The sequence below is a fragment of the Panulirus ornatus genome, chromosome 20, assembly GCF_036320965.1.
Source record: "Panulirus ornatus isolate Po-2019 chromosome 20, ASM3632096v1, whole genome shotgun sequence".
Lineage (NCBI taxonomy): Eukaryota > Metazoa > Arthropoda > Malacostraca > Decapoda > Palinuridae > Panulirus > Panulirus ornatus.
In genome coordinates, this window is record NC_092243.1 from 53,920,682 (window position 1) to 53,943,028 (window position 22,347).

At 38.7% G+C, this 22,347-nt stretch overlaps 1 protein-coding gene across 2 annotated transcripts in view; it reads right to left on the bottom strand.

The window, feature by feature from the left end:
- LOC139756007 (zwei Ig domain protein zig-8-like) overlaps positions 1-22,347 on the bottom strand; it is a 127,299-nt gene that overhangs the window by 40,266 nt on the left and 64,686 nt on the right. For both annotated transcript variants that reach the window (XM_071674939.1, XM_071674938.1), the window contains exon 2: positions 10,062-10,136. In XM_071674939.1, coding sequence (XP_071531040.1) covers positions 10,062-10,134 — 73 coding nt within the window. In that variant the 5' untranslated portion in view covers positions 10,135-10,136. The remainder of the gene's footprint in view (positions 1-10,061; positions 10,137-22,347) is intronic.

A 22,347-nucleotide genomic window follows, 5' to 3' on the forward strand; every position in this document is an offset into this window, starting at 1 on the left:
CCAGTGACTGGAAGACCATCCGAGGGTGTTAAAGATGTCAAGTCAATATCCATTAGGGTCACGTACGCTCTGAGAACTATCCAAGAAACGTATTATAAACCAGGAAGTGTACCTTAAACAAGAGTCAAAGCAGTCGTAGTGCCGCAGTTGGCTACCAAATCAAGACTGAAAACAAGAAAACAGTAAATGATAACATCTCTGAAAAGAGTGAAAGATCATCCATCTTGATCCTGACGTGGCAGATCTTTCAAGAGAGAAACATTTTTTTGGGGTGAAAAATCTGTCCGTCATTCGTGAAAACGAAAATGATTTTTCTACCATTTTTTTTATCTATTTTGCAAAACTGTGAAATCCAATTTCGAGGGTTTTGACATGCAGGCCTAAGTGCTAGAGGGTGTGGTGATTACATTTCTGCACTTCATAGGAAAGGGGAGTTTTCTGCTGACAAAAGAATGATCCTTTTACATAGGTTTTACACATCCAAAACCCTTCATGTTCCTTACTACTGAGCTAGGAAAACAATTCCTTGCATTTCTGAACTAACGAGAGCAGTTTGTGTGTGTGTGTGTGTGTGTGTGTGTGTGTGTAGTTACCTCCTATGATTAAGTCTGGCGTAATGACATTCTCAGCCGCGGAGAGGAAAGCCTTTCATCTCCTGTTGCTTGCTGTTGCGTCTTGCCCCAGCAGTGTAACAAACTAACTGCATTCAATTACATATAGAGAGACTAAATTCCGTATATCATATATGCTTTTCAATATCAGTGGAAGGCTTCCGGTTGGCTGAATGAAAAGCCTAATTAACTGACTCAAGTCAAGCCTACACACTACTGAGTTATGTAAAAATTAACGATGTAATCAAGGATGCCTCTGTTGCTCTAGATATTTTGAGAAAGACGGACTTGGTGCATGCGTAATGTTCGCCAGTCAATAGTCTCCTCCATTATTATGTAATGCATTGTTTAGAGGAAGTGTTTCCTCAAGTCATTTACCTGTCATACATTCGTTGTAATCAAGTTCCGTTATAAGTTTATTTCATAACAGTAATTCGTTACTTCATAGCATTACATATATATATATATATATATATATATATATATATATATATATATATATATATATATAATATATATATATATATATATATATATATATATATATATATATATATATATATATATATATATATATAATGCGACTGTTCCATATACCTGGCTCTTCAGGTGAAATATCTTCACATCTAGTATTCTGTTTTACACTAACGTTAGTGCGTGTCCTAGTAAATCTTTGGTGCAGAGAGAGAATTCATCAAACGCAAGTCTTCATGTGAAAGGCTTTCATACTGTGGTCATCCATAGGCCACGTTTGACAGCTCCTCCTTTACTGTGGTCATACCGGAGGGCTGTGGTAGGGCCACATGAGCCACAGAAAAGACTGGGAGGAATATAGGATACTCTGTCGTAGATGACGTAAAAAAATGAAGCTTCTCTTTGTGTTGCTGATATCTGTACAGACACACACACACGCCAGTTTTCCTAGAGAGTATGGTGCCTACTTCAACCTGAGTCTGAAATCACGATCTGGGTTAGCTTACCAGCCTTGCAGAAACGGAGGAAGAGCTCCCGAGTTAACCAACATTGTGACACCTTAGTCATAACTTTTAACATTATGTGAAGTGTATAATATATACATCTTGAGGAGACGGTCATGTTGGTTGTCATACAGCGATATATATATATATATATATATATATATATATATATATATATATATAAAGATTGAGCCCTAGAGGGAAAAATTCTCCACTCGTCTCCCTTGTTTTGAAAATTAAAAACAAGAGGGGATGATTTCCAGCCCCCCGCTCAGCCCCTTTTAGTCGCCTCGTACGACACGCAGGGAATACGTGGGTAGTATTTTTTCTCCCCATATCCCCAGGGATAATAAGGACGTGTGTATATATATATATATATATATATATATATATATATATATATATATATATATATATATATATTTTTTTTTTTTTTTTTTTTTTCAAACTATTCGCCATTTCCCGCGTCAGCGAGGTAGCGTTAAGAACAGAGAACTGGGCCACTGAGGGAATATCCTCACCTGGCCCCCTTCTCTGTTCCTTCTTTTGGAAATTTAAAAAAAAATTGAGAGGGGAGGATTTCCAGCCCCCCGCTCCCTCCCCTTTTAGTCGCCTTCTACGACACGCAGGGAATACGTGGGAAGTATTCTTTCTCCCCTATCCCCAGGGATATATATATATATATATATATATATATATATATATATATATATATATATATATATTTTTTTTTTTTTTTTTTTTTTGCTTTGTCGCTGTCTCCCGCGTTTGCGAGGTAGCGCAAGGAAACAGACGAAAGAAATGGCCCAACCCCCCCCCCCCCCCCCCCATACACATGTATATACATACGTCCACACACGCAAATATACATACCTACACAGCTTTCCATGGTTTACCCCAGACGCTTCACATGCCTTGATTCAATCCACTAACAGCACGTCAACCCCGGTATACCACATCGCTCCAATTCACTCTATTCCTTGCCCTCCTTTCACCCTCCTGCATGTTCAGGCCCCGATCACACAAAATCATTTTCACTCCATCTTTCCACCTCCAATTTGGTCTCCCTCTTCTCCTCGTACCCTCCACCTCCGACATATATATACATATATAATATATCATTTGCCATTTTCCGCATTAGCGAAGTAGTGCTATGGATAGAGGATTGAGCCTTTGAGGTAATATTCTCACTTGGCCCCCTTTTCTACTCAATTTTTGGAAAATTGAAAAAAATAACGAGAGGGAAGGATTTCCAGCCCAACGCTTCCTCCTTTAAGTCGCCTTCTATACATACCTATAAATTTCAACGTATACGTACATATATACACACAGACATGTATACAAGTACATATTCATACTTGCTGCCTTCATCCATTTCCATCGCCACCCCCGCCACACATGAAATGGCACCCTACTCTCCCCGCGGGCGCACAAGGTAGTCCTAGGAAAAGACAACAAAGGCCATATTCGTTCACACTCAGTCTCTAGCTGTCATGTGCAATGCACCGAAACCACAGCTCCCTTTCCACATCCAGGCGCCACAAAACTTTCCATGGTTTACCCCAGACGCTTCAAATGCCCTGGTTCAATCCATTGACAGCACGTCGACCCCGGTATACCACGTCATTCTAATTCACTTCATTCCTTGTACGCCTTTTACCCTCCAGTATGTTCAGGCCCTCATCGCTCAAAATCTTTTTCACTCCATCTTTCCACCTCCAATTTGGTTTCCCACTTCTCCTCGTTCCCTCCACCTCTGACACATATATCAGTCAATCTTTTCTCACTCATTCTCTCCATGTGACCAAATCATTTCAATACATCCTCACTATCATGAGTTACCGTTATCTGGGACCAGTAAAAACCATACTATGGACTCCATTTACAATCTAGGAATTTTATGGTCAAAAGACTAGTTGGACATCTAGCAACAGTTGATTAAACAAAGTAAAAAAAAAAAAAACAAAGTGGGAAATTGAATTAGATTCAAGATTATTTTTTACAGGAAAATATACTGGCAGTAATGGAGAAACTTCCACTGTAACAAAATTTCCAAAGTTTTTTTTTTCTTTTTGTCCCTCTGAAGTGTGTGAAGATCGGGAGGTGATGGTGAGGAACAGGTATTACGACATGATCAACTGGCTTGGAGCTGACCGACACTAGAGGTGGCCTTGGTGATGTATCCTGGTCAATAAGGAGCCGAAATAATGTGATAAATGGACATATAAGATAATAACCAGTCAATAAGACTGCCACATAACCGGTAGTCTTGGCAGGTCAGTTGCTGACTCACAGCAGAAAATTTCAAGGTAATAATTATCATTAGTCAGGAGGAAGACATTCCACTCCTGCGCAGCAGACAGTGGGAGGCGAAGTGTTTCATCATAAAAATAGGTTTTCGCTCTAGGGAAGAACCACAAGGCTTTGAGGGAGGTGGGTAACGGAGAGCCTTTGAAGTTAGCGCAGTTTGTGTGTGTGCGTGTGTGTGTGTGTGTGTGTGTGTGTGTGTGTGTGTGTGGGGGGGGGGGGGAGGGGGGGGGGGTGCTTAGGAGAGGTCTTCGAGGTAGACGTTGTCAGAGCACATTTATCACAATCATGAGTCACGGGCTGTGCACAGCAAGCACACACGAACGACCCGACATGATTTAAGTCCTGTTTAGCGTGACATGAAGGAAGCCGCGCGGTTTGTTGTGTCTACAGCAACGTTCAGAAAAGCAAAAGACGAACATCCAAGTTGTGGAAAAGAAAACAAAACAAAAAAAAAATCATCTTTTTTCGTCAAGAAGCGAAAATAGAATTACAGTCGAGGTATGTGTTGGTTATCGAGGCAAAAAAAAGGGAAAAAGGTCGGGAATTTCCATAGCTTTAAGTTCTCAGAACTAACATGGGGCTTCTGGTTCCCCGTAGGGATAACATGCTGTGCCACGGAACAAGGAAACATTGGATGTCACCTCTTCCACAGTGAAAGCTGGAAAAGGTTATTGTAACTGATATTCCATTACGAATGCTGAAGGGAATACCGCGGAATATCTTGTATTATCCCAATTCTATATTCTTTTCAGGAAATATCTAGAATAGCAACTATTACACCCTACAGTGACATTCACTACATCTTTGTTCAACGCCAGACACTGGTGTAGTAAAGACGATAACGTAGGGAAGTTTCTATCTTTTTTAAAGTTCTTCACACACACACACACACACACACACACACACATATACATACATACAACACACACACATACAACACACACACACACACACACACACACATACAAAACATACACATACACACACACGAATGATCATTCATCACTTGCATAGTATCCATAGTGGTTGTGAGTGTGTGTAAGGACGTTTCCATTCGATCAAGCCTGGCAGGAGAAAGCACTACCCACATAACCAGTCACATACCTATCTTACATATACTAGACAGTAGTCACGCACCTAATGACCGCGCGGCTGATATCAATACCTTACGAGAACAGCACGTTAAACCATTCTCACAATTCTATTCCTGGGCTGAATATGATTACGTCGCTACCTTTCGTGCACCTATTATAATAGTCGCATAACTTTCCTTTCGTGGTTTTAACATGACTGCTTTAACTAACTTTCATGCACTTTACGTGATAATCTCTCACCTTCCTTTTCTTTTTTTTACGGGTAATTCACGTAACTACACTGTTATTACCATGAGGGTGATGTAACTACTTTGGAATTAACATAGCCACGTAACTCGCTCTCCCATTCTTAACACAATTCGTATAACTACCATTCTTGTATTCGATGGGATAGTCACGTAACTACCTTTCGTGAGAATAACACGATTTCAGAGACTATCGTACACTGGACATGATCATAACACAAGTACCTTTCGTATCCTCAACATGATTCGTGTGACTAAATACCTTTCGTGTTACTCCCTTACCTACGCTTACCACGAAATCAACATCTGTTCTTCGTTATGTTGTTTGTTCTCTCTTATCATAATCAAGGTGGAGAAAATTCAAATCTCATTAAGCTGAACCAAACTAGACGTGGAACACAGAGCACACTAACGTAATACAACACAGACGTTACAACACCCATCCAGTGCTCCTACGTCGAAATCATTTCCAGCCATTCATTTCGATACCACTGTAAATCATCTTTCTTACCCACTTTGCAAATCAATCACAGAAAATCGTAATTGCATCTCCTGTCGGATTTATTTCATACCTTTGTATTATCTAGGAACTGATTTCGCTTTGAAATTATATCAAGATGGAGCAAAAATATCTATATTTGTACATGTGCGTCATTTTACCGGTCAGTCAAAAATTTTTGATCAGATATTGTACAGTAAACGTGTGTGTGTGTGTGTGTGTGTGTGTGTGTGTGTGTGTGTGTGTGTGTGTGTGTGTGTGTGTGTGTGTGTAGCTTTTGTCTCTCACGTATACAAGAGTGATCAGAAAAGTCTTGATCAGGATCCTGGCGCTACCTCACTAACACAGGATCAAGTATGAGAGAAAAAACAATATCACAAAATAGCTCTCTCTCTCTCTCTCTCTCTCTCTCTCTCTCTCTCTCTCTCTCTCTCTCTCTCTCTCTCTCTCTCTCTCTCGGCAATGCACTCTAACCTGAATAGAATATTTTTACTGAAAACACACATAAATCGCAATGGAAATGCGCGAGGATATATTTTTTCTCTCCTTTTTTTTTTCCCCCCCTGGGCATACAACAAGTTCAAGCTCCATGCGTGGCGTAATCTCGTCCACGGGAAAAGTTTGACAATGACTGTAAAAGCATAGACCCCTGGATGGCCAGGTCTTCTGTGACACTGTTAAAATCTATGACTGGGTGAGCGTCAAGTCCCACAACAACCCGACAGTCCCACTGTTTTCATATTTTTGTAAAGTTCGGCCGCCAAACAAAACTGTTTTCGGTGCGCCGCGTAAAAGAATACGAGTTGTTTTCATGATTTATTTGTTATTTCTATCTTTTTTTTAGTGTAACGTTTCATTTGGCAACGCACATCACTAAACCTGAGTATAGTTTTTTTGTATATATATATATATATATATATATATATATATATATATATATATATATATATATATATATTCCTATGAGTCCACGGGGAAAATGAATCACGATAAGTTCCCAAGTGCACTTTCGTGTAATAATCACATCATCAGGGGAGACACAAGAGAGAAATATAACAGTCAGTTGATATAAAACTAAGAGACGTAGCTAGGACGCCATTTGGAATATGTGATTGTCCAAGACAGACAACGAGCGTATCATAAACTTATTATGTGGACAAAAAGGTGAATTGTTTGCAAATTTTTCAACAAAGTTATCCAATTTGTATAGACCTTCACTAACATTAAGATTATAATTCTTTGAGTATTTAATAATAGAAGATTCAATGATATTTCTAGTGGTACTGGAGTAAGTTAAAAACTGAGATGGCATTACTCGAGTGAATACAGTGATCATAGTTTTCAACGTGATTAAACAAGGCATTTGATTCTTGTCCTGTTCTTAAACTATATTCATGTTGCTTAAGTCTAACAGAAAGATCCGTACCAGTCTGCCCAACATAAAACTTATCAATTTTTACATGGCACTTTATAGATGCACCCAGGAGAATTTTCTGGTGAGTTCCTGATTAAGATATTCTTTATAGTATTATTGTTGCTGAAGGCAACATTTACATTAAAGGATTTAAGCAACATGGGAAGTAAAGTAAAATCATTATCAAAAGAGAGAACCAAAAGATTCTTGGTGCTAATGGGAGGTTTGGGCGCAACTCTATAAAATGATTTCTTTGCTAACTGAAGGGATTTATCAATGAAAGATCTAGGGTACCTTAACTTAGATCCAATAAAATGTATCTTCTCAAACTCATCATCAATAAACTGTGGACTACAAATACGTAATGCCCTAAGGAATATAGATTGAAATGATTATATATATATATATATATATATATATATATATATATATATATATATATATATATATATATATATATATATGTGGCAGGACTTTAGACACCTGATCGAGAGTTATGAAATTTGTAGACTTGGGAAAGACGTGAGCGAAACAAAACAAAAACAAAAAAAACAAAATAGTCGCAGTTAAGAGCCAAATTTCAAACCAAATGACGTCCAAGCTGCAACAGGAATACTGGTGCTGGGATAAGCTCAGATCCGACCTCTGAGATGGAATCATGAGTAAAGGTCATAGTTCGAGTTGTGGCAGGTGTTAGTGAGAACATCATCAAACAACTGCATATCAGAGACAGAGAGACTAGACATTAGCACAAACACTGGTTTAAGATGGTATTCAGTAGAAAAGAGATTACTAGAAAGACTACGAATATTGGCTGATGAAAGAAAAATAAACTAGGTTTATTAGAGGGACAGTTTGTGGGAGAGGTCGATGCAATTAGTACTTGAACCCTCCCTCTGGTTGGCAGCAGAACCAGGCGGAACCATGTCATTTGTTTTCGTGGAAAGTAATGTTTCAGTGCATAACGTGAACAAATAGGTGAACCTCTCAAACAGGTGATAATACCTCCATAGAAACCTACAGCATAATAAGGTTTTCGGTAGTTGTGATAGAGAATTATATGAGACTTAACTCTCATGGCTGTTTAGCTAATGACAGGGAATTGCGTTGGAATGTTTAGTAAATAGGAGGGTTAGTTACTCCAGCTAATGAAGATTAAGAATGTTCCAGTATGATGCATGGCTGTTCGTCATATTATGCAGAAGATACATATTTACAGCAGTAATCCGTCAGGTCGTGTGAATATGCGTCTGTCTGACGTGACCATCGAGAAACAAAATTACAGGAATAAAGCCTTAAGACTGACACTGAAATATTGCATTCTTCAATTAACAAATGATAAAAGTCTACTACGCGCAGCGTACAACACTGAACGTGGTAGATTGTGAAAGGTCAATCCTTGTCGACTAGGGATGGATTGCTAAATACCTCGTTCATTATTTCACTGGAATCATGTGCTCTGACAAGGGCTATGTGTTCTACCTTAATGAGAACAGATAGGACTTCTCTAAATGGTAACCAATGCAGTACTTGACCCTAAACCCGCTACGGAAACTCTTCAGCAAGAATCGTGAATATCTTTGATAACTCATCAACATGGTCGAGAGTTCCAGCGTTTAAGGCTAATGCTTTGGGTGAATGACATTTGTTGTATATTGTACGGTGGGGATCAGTTTTCATGACGGTTTAGTTTCTTGTATCAACTGTGATATCTCGACTCTTACACTCAAACAAATACTCGGGGCAACGAGAAAGTATAGCTCTTCTCAGTAGCACACAAGTGGTAATCGCAAGTAGGAATCAAACACAAACACCAGAGAATGTACAGTACAAATAGATAACTGTACAAACCTGCCGCAGACCAACCTTCACATGGAACCATTTCCTCTCCTCTCTTCCCACCCGTATACGTGTCTTGCATCTTTGATGAAAATATCTTATTGCTTCTAGAAGCTTTCCCTCCACAATATGTTCCTTAAGGCCATCCACAAGGCATCTCTCTCAACCCTATCATATGCTTTTTCCGGACCCGTAAATACCACATACTAATTCTTCTTTTTGTCTTAGGTATTTTTCACATACACTCTTTAAAGCAAACACCTGATCCACACATCCTCTACCACTTCTGAAACCTCACTGCCCCACCCAAGTCTGATGCTCTCTGTACATGCTTTCACCCTCTGTCACTACTGTGACCACTTACCAGGTACACTCAACTTATATTTCTGTACTTTGAACACTCGTCTTTATCCCCCTTGTCTTATACAATGGCACTATACATGCATTTCGCCAATCCTCAGGCATCTAACCATGGTCTATACATATACAAAAAAAAAATCCTAACAAACAATTTAAGTCTCCCCTATTCTTGATAAATTCAATCGCAAATATTATTCATTCTAGTCGTCTTGCCACATTTCATTTTCACCAAACCACTCTCCGTGACTCACTCACTTAGCATACCACCCCGACTACATATGCCACTCTATCATCAAACGCATTCAACAGTCCTTCAAAATACTCACTCCATGTCCATCTCATTTCATCACTACTGGCGTCCACGCTGGTGTTGTGGAGAAAATATTCTTACATCTCGCAGAAAAGATGAAATAAGATAGGCCAATTTTTCATGTTTGTTCCAACATTTCATTATCAGTTGGGACAGACACGAAAGCTTGGAGTATCTCGTCTAACATTTCGTGCAAGGTATAAGAACACACATACACACACACACACACACACACACACACACACACACACACACATATATATATATATATATATTATTTGAAAGTAGGCAAAAAATTACAAAAAACATTCATGGCATTATTGCAACAACCTTTCATCAATGCTGCTCCATTCCCCTGCATACCACACAGTTATGTTAATTTCTTTTCAGTCATGCACTTACCTGCCACAGCACACAGCGCTATCATAAGTCCCAACAGGAAAACCGCTGCTCTCCATTTCCTCATTGATGCCATTCCTGAAACAGACAGAAAATTCTTGGTGAACAATATCATGAATGTGCTTCAATTGGACTCCCTTACCTATTTACTTGTAAAGATTATTGAATACCAATGTTGTCGGATGCTAATTCATTGGAAATGGTAGTGTGTGTGTGTGTGTGTGTGTGTGTGTGTGTGTGTGTGTGTGTGTGTGTGGAGATAATAGACTAACGCAACAATGATGCTTGATTAAGTAGCACAGAAAGTCTTTTCATCATTTCTACACACACATAAGGGAACCTAGACACACTCTAGATCTGGTCATCTACACGATCGATGAAAGTTTGGCAGATTAAGTGTAAAGGACTTAGAATGGGGCACAGGGAGACGGGTTTGCTTGGGTTCGATTCCTGGGCGTACCCGTTGATCCACACCCAGCTTAGGTGTTCATCCTTCCTTCAGACCTAGTTGATAAATGGATACTTGTCTTAGATTGGGATGGATGGGGGGGGGGAGAGTGTCTGTACACAAAGATATATAAACATGGTACTCGTCTACAAGTTTATGAAGGAGGGCAACAGAAACGTATGAATATCAACCTGTAACACAATAATCACACACACACGCAATATATATATATATATATATATATATATATATATATATATATATATATATATATATATATATATATCTTTCTTTCATACTATTTGCCATTTCCCGCGATAGCGAGGTAGCGTTAAGAACAGAGGACTGGGTCTTTGAGGGAATATCCTCACCTGGCCCTCTTCTCTGTTCCTTCTTTTGGGGAAAAAAAAAAAAAAAAACCAAGAGGGGAGGATTTCCAGCCTCCCGCTCCCTTCCCTTTTAGTCGCCTTCTACGACACGCAGGGAATACGTGGGAAGTATTCTTTCTCCCCTATCCCCATATATATATATATATATATATATATATATATATATATATATATATATATATATATATATATATATATATAATGAGTGAAAGCATCATACCATCATAAAATGAGGAGACGCCTGTAAATGAATGATTATATTATATCATTTTAAAAATGACCGGACGTATAAAAATGAGCCAGAAATTGACCAAAACATTGTATGGATGTATGTGCACAGGTACATGAAATATTGTACATGTACCCATGAATAGCGTGACGTATACAGCGAGCGGAAAATATATACAGATATTTGAATGGGAGAAAAAAAGCATGTATCGTGTGGTGGTGACAGGCAACGTTATAACTGAAATGTTTTATGACCAGCCACTTCCAGGAGTGACAGAGAGACTATCGAGAGAGACAAAGAGAGAGACTAACGAGAGAGAGAAAGAGAGACTAACGAGAGGCAGACTAATGAGAGACAGAGATAACACGCCACACGATCATTACTGTTGACTGCAGTAATAACGAATGTGCCACACTGTTGGCCGACCTCACGTCTCCAATTTTAAGGCCGAGGCGCCATGGTCACGTGTCCGGGAACGGTGTCAAGTAGAGAGAGAAAGAGAGAGAGAGAGAGAGAGAGAGAGAGAGAGAGAGAGAGAGAGAGAGAGAGAGAGAGAGAGAGAGAGGAGGAGGAAAAGAAGTTGAGGGAGAAGGTAGAAGGGAGAAGCCAAATTGATAAAATGGGCTTATAATAGGCAAATATATCATGGTATCTACGAGCTCGGAGGTATACATAACCATGGTGAAGACGAGGACGCAAGATACAACTCCGGTAAACTTCAGAAGGAAAACGCAGAAAAAGAAAATGGGTGTCATCATCTCCGGATGACCTGAGGCCTATCAAGCACTTGTGCAGAATCAGTAGAATGGGTGACTGATATTCTTGGGTCCACAAGTACGGCTTTCAAATCTTAAGTCTAGGGGAATCTTCGTCCTTATTTACAATTCAGTGGGGCGTCCCCATCCTGAATATTCTCTTCAGTTTTGATTATCCTTCCAGAAAAAAAGACATATATTGAGAGTATGGAGAGAGTGCAGTAGCAAGGTACTATGATAATTCGCGGACTGAGAAACTAATCTTATGGGATAGGACTATACGAATTCAATTGATTTGGCTCGGAAAAGAGAAGGTTAAAAGATGATCTAAGTCTCTAAAATCATCAAAAGCTACAATAATCTTTTGACAAGATAGTTGAAGCAATATTCTCGAAGATCACTGTTGGTAATGGATAAAACGCTGAGCCAAATATTTTGCCACGAATGAGTAGTAATATTTCCTCAACCGTGTTGTTAATGTATGGAGTGATTTGCCAGTTACAGTAGTTAAAAGCAATAACTGGTACGTTTATTAAAAGACTTGATTAATGGTTCGCTTCAAGCCCATGCCAGACATTTATTGAGACTACAAACCTACACGAAAAGTCTACAGGTTTTTCACTGTGGAACATTTCTGTGTCTTTCTACTCATACCGCACTAACCTAAGAGTTTCTGAGCCACATAAGTGGAATCGAAATTTCATTTGAATCCTGTATACATCGGTCCCTTCACAATAAGGGCTAAGGAGATTCTGATCCCGTTTCACAGGTGATATCTTAAGCTGAGATTTTACCGTTATTTTAACTGTAGTCAGTCAAGAATTGAGATAGGTGGTAAGTAGGAAGCCAAGACACAATGTAGGGAAGCAGGAAACAATTGTAATATCAGGCTCGCCCAAAGTAAGGAAGAAAGTTTATAAGGTTGTTATTAGTGCTGTGTGGATGAAAATAATGTTTATCAGTGTCGCCATATGAGTGTTGTACAGATGCATTACTTACTTGGCGAGACACCCGAAACAAAAACTTTATATATATATATATATCAAAGTTGGTCACAAGCTACTACAGTGTGTAGCAGACTACGTGATAGCAGCAGTATCTGTACCGAGCGAGCTTGTGTTTGCGCCAAAATGTCCATAATGTAGTTTTTCTGCAGCTGACATTGTACTACGATCGCTTTCCTGCTAGTCCTTGCGTAATCCATGTTGATCCCGCACTTTCCTGCTAATCCTTGCATAATCCATGTTGATCCCACACTGCTGATGGTGGAATGCTGCGGGATTTATGCCCAAGGCTCTAAGGCAAGTCATATGGTCAGCTAGTCAAGGTGTGGCGATCGATATTCCGTTTGAAACTGATTAGAAATATTACCTCTGGTGTATTTGAAATGACTGAATTGGCACAATCAGGCACACCGTCAAGGCCTCACTTTTTGCAGGTGTGTGATAATTTGTAATCAGACTCAATCACCCAAATTTTGCTGGTCATGGAAATTCTCGAACTTTTAAGATCTATATGAAGTTATTTCACTTGTAGCGTAGATATAGAGCTAGAGTTTTTCTTTCAGAAGCTGATATCCCTGTGGATAGTCTTAACCCCTAGGCATCGAGTTTCGGAAATTAAACATACTTTTTGCACCGCTACTTATGCCTCCATAGGGTTACTAGCATATAAATCTTAGCTCATTTCATCTCCCTAATACATATATATATATATATAGGAACACCAATGATTTTCCGTCAATTGATGGTTCGGTACCTCCTTTAGTCCGGGCAAAATTACGTAGGGATTTTGATATTACCGAGGCACCAAACTAGTTAATGGGCGGACACAGATGGCGCTGTGTGTAGGGCGCGCTTATTTACATTCTTTACACTGCACTGGTTGGTGGGGATACCGCAATTCTGTGATATTCTTAACATATTTTGCTTGAATTTAACCCTAGCTACGGCTTCGAAGACATATGAGAGTGTCAGTTGAGGTGTCAAACGTAAACACCAGTCCATCTCGATCCAAGATAAAGTAAAACTGTTGAAAAAATGGACCGCGGTGTTTCGGTGCGTAAACTGTGTAAAATCGACAGTATTGGTTCATCAACTGTTTATGATATAAAGAAGCAAAGGGAGAAAATATTGAAACTCTCTGCAGACAGCGATTCCAAGAGGCAAATGACGATTAGAAAAACTATGAAATATGGTAAGTGTACTGTGCACGATCGACTGATGATGGAATGGTTTCGACAGCGTCAGAGTGATGGAGTGGACTTGTCAGGTAGCATGATAATGGACCAGGCTAAGTCGTTCCATAAAGAACTTAAATTACAACACGAGCGTGACTGCAATGAAGGATGGATTCAAAGATTCAAAAAGCGTCATGGAATTTCCATGAATAAAGTGTGCTGAGAAAAGCGGTATGCAAACCACGAAGGAGCTTTCGAGTATGTGGACGAATTTGCGAAACTTTTAGCTGACGAGCACCTCAGTCCTAAGCAGGTGTATAATGTATTTCATTTATGGATTTAATTTGCCATTTGATATTAGTTCAGTTTGAATATCTAGCAGTCCATGATATACTTTAGACACATGGGAGATATGTAATAAATGGGTTAGAGGTGTGTTGATGAATTATTATTACGTGATCACAGCTGGTTCGGCAAAATGGTTAATTCGGTAAGGATTTGGAACCAAGAGTGCCACAAAGCAAAATAAATAAATATATATATATATATATATATATATATATATATATATATATATATATATATATATATATATATATATAAAATCAGGATTTCTAAGAACGATTATCCGTTCTGTCGACTATATATCCCAATAGTCATTTTCCAGCAGAATGGCTGGCGCATTTGCCTTACGGAAAATACCATGACAAATCCGTACACATTTCTTTTTAGGGAAGAGAACTGAATTATACAATTCTCGTAATTCCGAATCATTAGATACACCAGTGAAAGAGAACACTGAAAACTGATCAACGCCTAATACTTCAAACTATACTCAATGTTGTAGAAATTCTATGCAAACTATACTCAGTGTTATTGAAAGTCTATACAAATACCAGTGCTGATTACATTTTCCCTGAGGTATTATGAAAAACTTCATTGTCAGTAATGAATGGTATTTGACACTGGCAGATTACATTTCGCTGTCTATTCAGCGTGTGATAAGGAAATTAAATTCCAGGTTAAAAGGAGTCATTTGTAGCCTGGCCCTTCGTTAATACCTGTTGCAAACATATGACCTGTTGTGTGGCGATGATTTGATCTAAAGCACTAGGGGCTTTGAAAGGTTAATTGACATCAGTTTCAACTATTCATCAGATAATAACATTGTTTATAAGTCAAAGGGCTTTATTTGCATGACCTCCGAACGTGTTCCATGACTTTCCACAAATTTTATCTGAATAGTGACATTCAGACTTTGTCAGAAAATTCCTTTGATGATAATCACACACACACACACACACACACACACACACACACACACACACACACACACACACATTAGGCAGGGGTGATCAGAGGATGGAGTGTTTGCTCTTGGTTTGTCAGAAGGCATTTGACGTTGTACCACGTAAGAGCTTGGTGAAGCAGTTGGATATTCAGGTAGGCATAAGGAAGAGGCTCCTTTGTGATAGTAGAAGATCATCGCAATACACAGGAACTGAATGTGAGTGTCAGAGGGGCATTCTCAGGGTTGGCTGGGGTAAACTACTATGAGCCGGAGGGTTGTAATCTATGTGTATGGCTTGCGAGAAGGACTGAACCCTTGCCTCGATAATTCTTTAGGGTGATGCTCATGCCATGAGAAAAGTAACGAATAATAGGAATAGTATCAGCTTGAGAAAGGGCATTCATCACGCTCCGGATATATAGATGATGAAATTAAGTTCAGGTAAATGATAGCTGATGATGAAGGGTCACAGCTGGGAAAAAAAAAAAAACTCGATATCGATATAATCTCGAACGAAATTTAAAGCTACAGGACCAGAGTGTTAAGAGGGACTTGAGAGGAAAGACACTTTGCCTAACTCGATACCAAAACCCAAATTTGAAAGGAGACAATTTGAATGCATTCATATCATGAAACTGCATGTTAAAACATGGACGATGAAACTCTAGTAGCAAACTTATCAAAACGTTTGTTAGACCAAAACCATAATATGGTTCTCGAGTTCGGTCAACAGTTAAAGACTCTCACAAAATAAAGAAAAATAAAGGAAAAGGTCAAGACTAGGACACCAAAGCTGGTAATAGATGTAAGAGAGATGAGTCACAGTGAAAGCTTAGAGGTGAAAACTTTTCCTCCCATAGAGGGATAGGGGAGAAAGAATACTTCCCACGTATTCCCTGCTTATCGTAGAAGGCGACTGAAAGGGGAGGGAGCGGGGGACTGGAAATCCTCCCCTCTCATTTTCAATTTTCCAAAAGAAGGAACAGAGAAGGGGGCCAGGTGAGGATATTCCCTCAAAGGCCCAGTCCTCTGTTCTTAACGCTACCTCGCTAACGCGGGAAATGGCGAATAGTTTGAAAGAAAGAAAAAAAAAAAAAACAAGTGTATGGGGAGAGAGTCCCAATCTTCACAATTGGGAACCAGTTTGATGTTGACAGTTAATATTTCCTCGGAAGATGTAGCGATAAACAAAAGAAAGAATTTGTTAGATAAGTTTAGAAAGCAAACATACTAACAGCAACAGACAATTGGGCGCTTTCGACATGTATTCCATTTCCTCTCATAATACTAGAGTTGTGAACGAATGGAAAAAACTTGTAATGTTAACAACAATTGCGGATAATATAGAAGCTAAAAATGTTGTGTGGCACTATTTAAAAAAGTTAGAGAGATGGGGAGCCATGAGTGTAAAAGGTGCTTTTACATACTCGTAATCTTGGGTCTGTAAGAGATTTAGATTTAAGCTACACACACACACTACACATTATATATATATATATATATATATATATATATATATATATATATATATATATATATATATCTTTTTTCATACATATTTGCCATTTCCCGCATTAAGAACAGAGGACTGAGCCTCAGAGGGAATATCCTCACTTGGCCCCCTTTTGGAAAATCAAAAAAGATGAGAGGGGAGGATTTTCAGCAACCCGCAACCTCCCCTTCTAGTCGCCTTCTACGACACGCATGGAATACGTGGGAAGTATTCTTTCTCCCCTATTCGCAGGGATAATATATATATATATATATATATATATATATATATATATATATATATATATATATATATATATATATATATATTCATTATATCGTTAGGGAATTAAGAAAAAAATCACTTTAAGCGTTTTAAGACTTATTCTCATTGTTAGGTCTAGAGTTAAAGAAAAATAACTATACACTACAAGACGAACTTTCAGCAAAGGCAGCTGAGGAGTATAATCAACGTGTAATTATTGATATAGCTTAATCGCAAGATCGCAGGAAAAATGATAGTTGAAATAATCGGTATACATCAGTTAAAAATCAAATATGAAACAAAATGGGGAAAATACACAATAAAGGAATGTTAGAAAAATACAGCAATGTATAAGTCTGATACTAAGAAGCTAAAACAAGAAAATAAAAAGAAGCTAGCAGAGTCAGCAGACGCCATGTCCATTAAAAGCACAAAGATACAGAGGCACCTTCGTGTGTACAGATTGTGGGTCTCCTGGTACGCGTATAAAGCCTCCAATATTCTCATGGTCCATGTCTGTGGTGTTCCTGGCTAGACTTTTGAAATCCTGCCTGGCATACCCTGGTGGTCGTGTGCATCAGCATTTTCTCCAAATAGCAGAGTGAGACTAGCGACTGAGTGGCGGGTTGGTGTGTTATGAACGACCCTTGTGCTCAAAGATACCAGCCTGGAGCTGCATCGTCGTCTGGCCGATATGCTGAGACTTGCACGAATATTCGTAATATACTGAAGACTGCGGGCATCCAAGGATCGTATCTCAGAACGTTATCCACTTCAATCACACATAATTGGCCTCGAATACCGTATTACATCGAAATGTCTGAGTAAGTTTCTCTCAAGTTTATTTCTTAAAGCAAAATTTTTGCCACTTAAGTAGGATATGGAAAAATAAACAGTGACTTTCATGACAGTAAATGGAGAAGCTTCCATGAGACGAAGGAGTCTGGATAGTCGTTTTCCCATTTATAAGTCTCTCTAAATGTCCTAGGAAAAGCACTGGACATGAGGATGGTCTTGGAAATTCAGTCTCATGGCGCAACCTGCATTAATTAGTACATATACTACAAGCTCTGGTGACTGAGAATGCAAAACAACTTATGTTTTTACTGAATAGGGCGAGCAGGCGAGTTTCGTGGTCAGTATAGTGTAGTGTAGTCTTCCTGTAAACCGAATTGTTGAGGGCATTATCCGAATTTTCAGCAAGATTATCCAAGAAAGGCAGATGAGTCTTGTTCACAAGTAAATTCGACTTAAGGATGTTGACCACTTACGTAGTTAAGAAACAGGGCAGAAATGTTTAGGTAAAGCAAAGATGGAGAGTAATCAACATTTCGTTTTTTAATTAAAAAAAAGAAATGGGCTTAAACTCTTGAGGGTAATTGCCAATCTTTTTTTATAGAATACTAAAATTCATAATGCGCAGCGCTGTGTCATCAGATGTTGTGTGTGAGATGGAGAGACTGTATAGTTGTGGTACGAAAGCCAGCAGCCCAAGTGTGGGTGAGGAAATAAGAAGCAACAGCCACCAGGGCTAGGGGAATGACACTCGATAGCCACTGAATTACTGGCTCACCCCTCTGATACTCAGGCGGGTATTACCGGTAATACGTCTCCCTGGAGAGAGAGAGAGATAGAGAGATAGATAGATAGATAGATAGAGAGAGAGAGAGAGAGAGAGAGAGAGAGAGAGAGAGAGAGAGAGAGAGAGAGAGAGAGAATATACATGAGCCAAAGAAGGGGAAAGCCTCACCTGATATAAAGTAACTGACGTATTACATCACGGGTTGACCCACCCTTGAAAATGTATATCCCATAAACCACACAAGAATGTTGTTATCGTGAGGCGATCAAGATAGTGATCACCAGTGGACGAGGGACTTCCCCAGGCCATGGTCGACCCTGCAGCATGACTTCACCACATGCAGTCTGATGCGTAGAAAGATTAATGTCTCTTGGTGGTATCTCGGTGACATCAAAATCGTATATCAATCTTTTCAACTATAAATACTTGAAAGTGAAAAGTAAAAGAAGTAATAACAAGAAAATGAAAAGATCTTTGAAATCAAAAATTCCCTCAATGTCTAAAGATCTCCCACCTAACTACACCCCATTTTCCAGTTGTGTTATATATATATATATATATATATATATATATATATATATATATATATATATATATATATATATATAAAACCTTGAATAGATTTGCCTTAGAACCTTGACACATCTAAAGTATTCAAAATACTACATACTGTCTGACAAAGTTTAGTCTAAAGTAATCTACTCAACAACTCTCCCTTTCTGCTGTCAACTGTTCTCAAAACTTGTCCCACTTGCCATTCGCTAAAATGTTGGGTCTCTCTCTCCTTCTACAGACATTACTTGGGTTTCTTCGTCCGAGAAGTGGCTATTTGTGTGCCTTCGTCGTTAGTTAGACCATGTATATCTGTACGTACCACCGCATCACGAATACTGCGGGGCCGTTAGCAAGTCGAGGGTATAGTTCAGGAAAACAATGATTATACCGAGGAGAAATCGTGATGCATAAATCTTCATTTTTCTTACTATCGTGGTATGTGGAAAATGTATGCCGAAAATGTAGAACATTTAAATTTAAGAGAGCATACTGAATTTTTTTCGTACTGACAAATAGTTGAAGCTCATGCTTTATAGTATACTTTTATCTTATCCACACTTTCGATGCTTGTTCCAAACAAAATATGAGCCTGGAATTAAAATTGATGATGATGATCTAATTGTCAGGCTTAGATATAGTATATACCTTTCCTGAACCGGCAGTCTTTCAGCAAATCACTTTATCATAGCATAACTATGTTAATTCAAACAGTTATGGGGATTCACAGTTGATCATCTATTAACATAGTTCTCTTTGATAAGTAAGTTTTCATTTGCAATGTAATGAAGTCTAATGTTCATAATTCATTACTTAGTTCCTTTTGATGACTGCATATTCATTAGTAACATAATGGAGTCTAGTGTAAATTTCGCAGTGGCCAGAGATCAAGGGAGAAGTCTGCATATTTTGCGGTCGCTCACTTGTTAAGACATCATTCAGTTACTTTTGTGAAGTGTTGTGAGGGAACGTTAAGAGGCACGTCAAACCTCGAGAAAGTCATACCAGCATGGTGCTTGGCCAAGAAGTGTGTCTGTGGATCCGAATGTTTGGAGCAGTTACAATAGTGAGCGTTCAGTTCAAGAACAGGAGTCGTTTGCCATGCGATCACTTGAATCAGCAATCGAGTTACAAGAGGGATTATGTGTTCGTTCCCATAATATTTGATGGACGGGCACTTTGTTCCAGGCTCTTCCAAGTCAGAGTCATGGATTTTCAAGAAAACATTAAAGTTTATAAGGAATTCGAAAAAGGAGTGAGTGAACAAAGTCAGAATATAGATACTCTATGACTAAGACATGCCTGCTCCGGACACAGTTCATCACATTCGATGTAGCGCAAACTCGAGAACTATAGAGCAAATCCCAAAATTGCTTGCAGTCAAACAGTGATACAATCAGAGGTCTGGTACATAGAAAAGGATGAATGATGATAGGCCAAAAGATGTGATCAGAGATGATAGATCTCTCCAAGAGTTAAGCAGATGATGATAATCGACCTCATTGAATACATTGGCGAATACACGAGACACAAAAAGTGTGAGCCTCACAGTTTCAGACACACGAGTTGAAGAAACACTCTGAAATATAATGCTCAAAGCAGATAAATGGAAAACCAACCGTGGGTACGATTCACGACACTGCTGCAAGAATTTTGCTTCATTGTCAAGATCAACAAGAGAATGACACAACAGTTGAGAATCCATAGATTACTGGAACAACTGCCCAGCTGATAAAGAATGATAACAAAGATAACAAGCAGTCGAAAGATGCATGTTCCATTCCTAGCGATATACGATCCATTGAGAAAGCAACTTGAGTTCCTTCAGGAATCGTTTCTGAAATTCCACAATCTCGTCTTCTCTGGAAACAATGTGAAGGTCTAGCTGGCCTCAGTCAGGCAAGCGATCATGCAGACAGCTCTTCCTCGGAAGCATCTAGCTTCAGTTCAGTTAGGTCATGATTTTCAATCCCGGTTTCTCAGTGAGTCTTTGTAAAGACATGGATTTTGCTATTCACAGACAGAGGTGAAGTTATAAAGATGTTCCTCACGCAAAGTACAGAAATGCCCAACAATGGTCCTCGCCATTTCGCGTAATGTGCTATTGACGATGTGGGTTACATTGTTGGATGTACTGAAGGTCAGAACACGTTTCATGGTATAAGAAGCATTGGAGCCTTTAAACCAAGGAAATGACTCTCCAGTCAGAAGGATCGAAGAGACTTCAGGGTTTGTAAGGATGGTAAATCTGTGAAGGGCAAAATGAGGATCCCAACATAACGAACCTTCCAGCAGTTCCTCGGAGACTTCCTGAAATATTCTATTGTAACTGCAAAACTGGATGCAAGACCATGCGCTACATTTACCAGAAGAATGGCATGCAGGTTTCATGGCGTGTGGAGAAGTAGAGTTTGTGCTGATATGGCGTGGATTGATTAGGAAGATACGTTACCGATCACACATCAGCCAGAAGTCTCTATACTGACTAAACAAATAAACTTAATGACTTTACATACTGGGTAACTTTGAAGCATCTTGTCATGATTTGGTAGAAAGCATTCACTCCAGTTTGTTTATCTTACAAGCGTAAATATGACTTTAGATTGTTGTGCATTTTATCATATTCAGCATGAGCAATTACGTGAAAAATATTAACATCTTTTTTTGACTTCCTCTTCCATCACTTATCTAGTATATATATATATATATATATATATATATATATATATATATATATATATATATATATATACAAGAAATAATGAACTATAAAGAGAAAAGAGAAATCATTTCTTGAGTTTGTAATTGTCTGGGGAAGTGAAGAAACAGAGAAATGTTGTGGTGTATCCAGACTATGATTTGTAGTTAATCAAAACGCCATGTAAAGGCTACTTAGTACTGATTAAAATCTCATGACTGTACTATTTGTTATTATGGGTGACATTTATCGGACAGAGGGGAATTTTGCTTATCACTAAAGCCAGTTAAATCCTTTAATACTATCAAACAAACCCTAATTACAGTGTCTTTGAAGATAGCCAAGTTGTTCAGGCAATGTTAACCGCACATCTCACAAACTTCCACTTATAAAAATTCAGTTTCTATTTA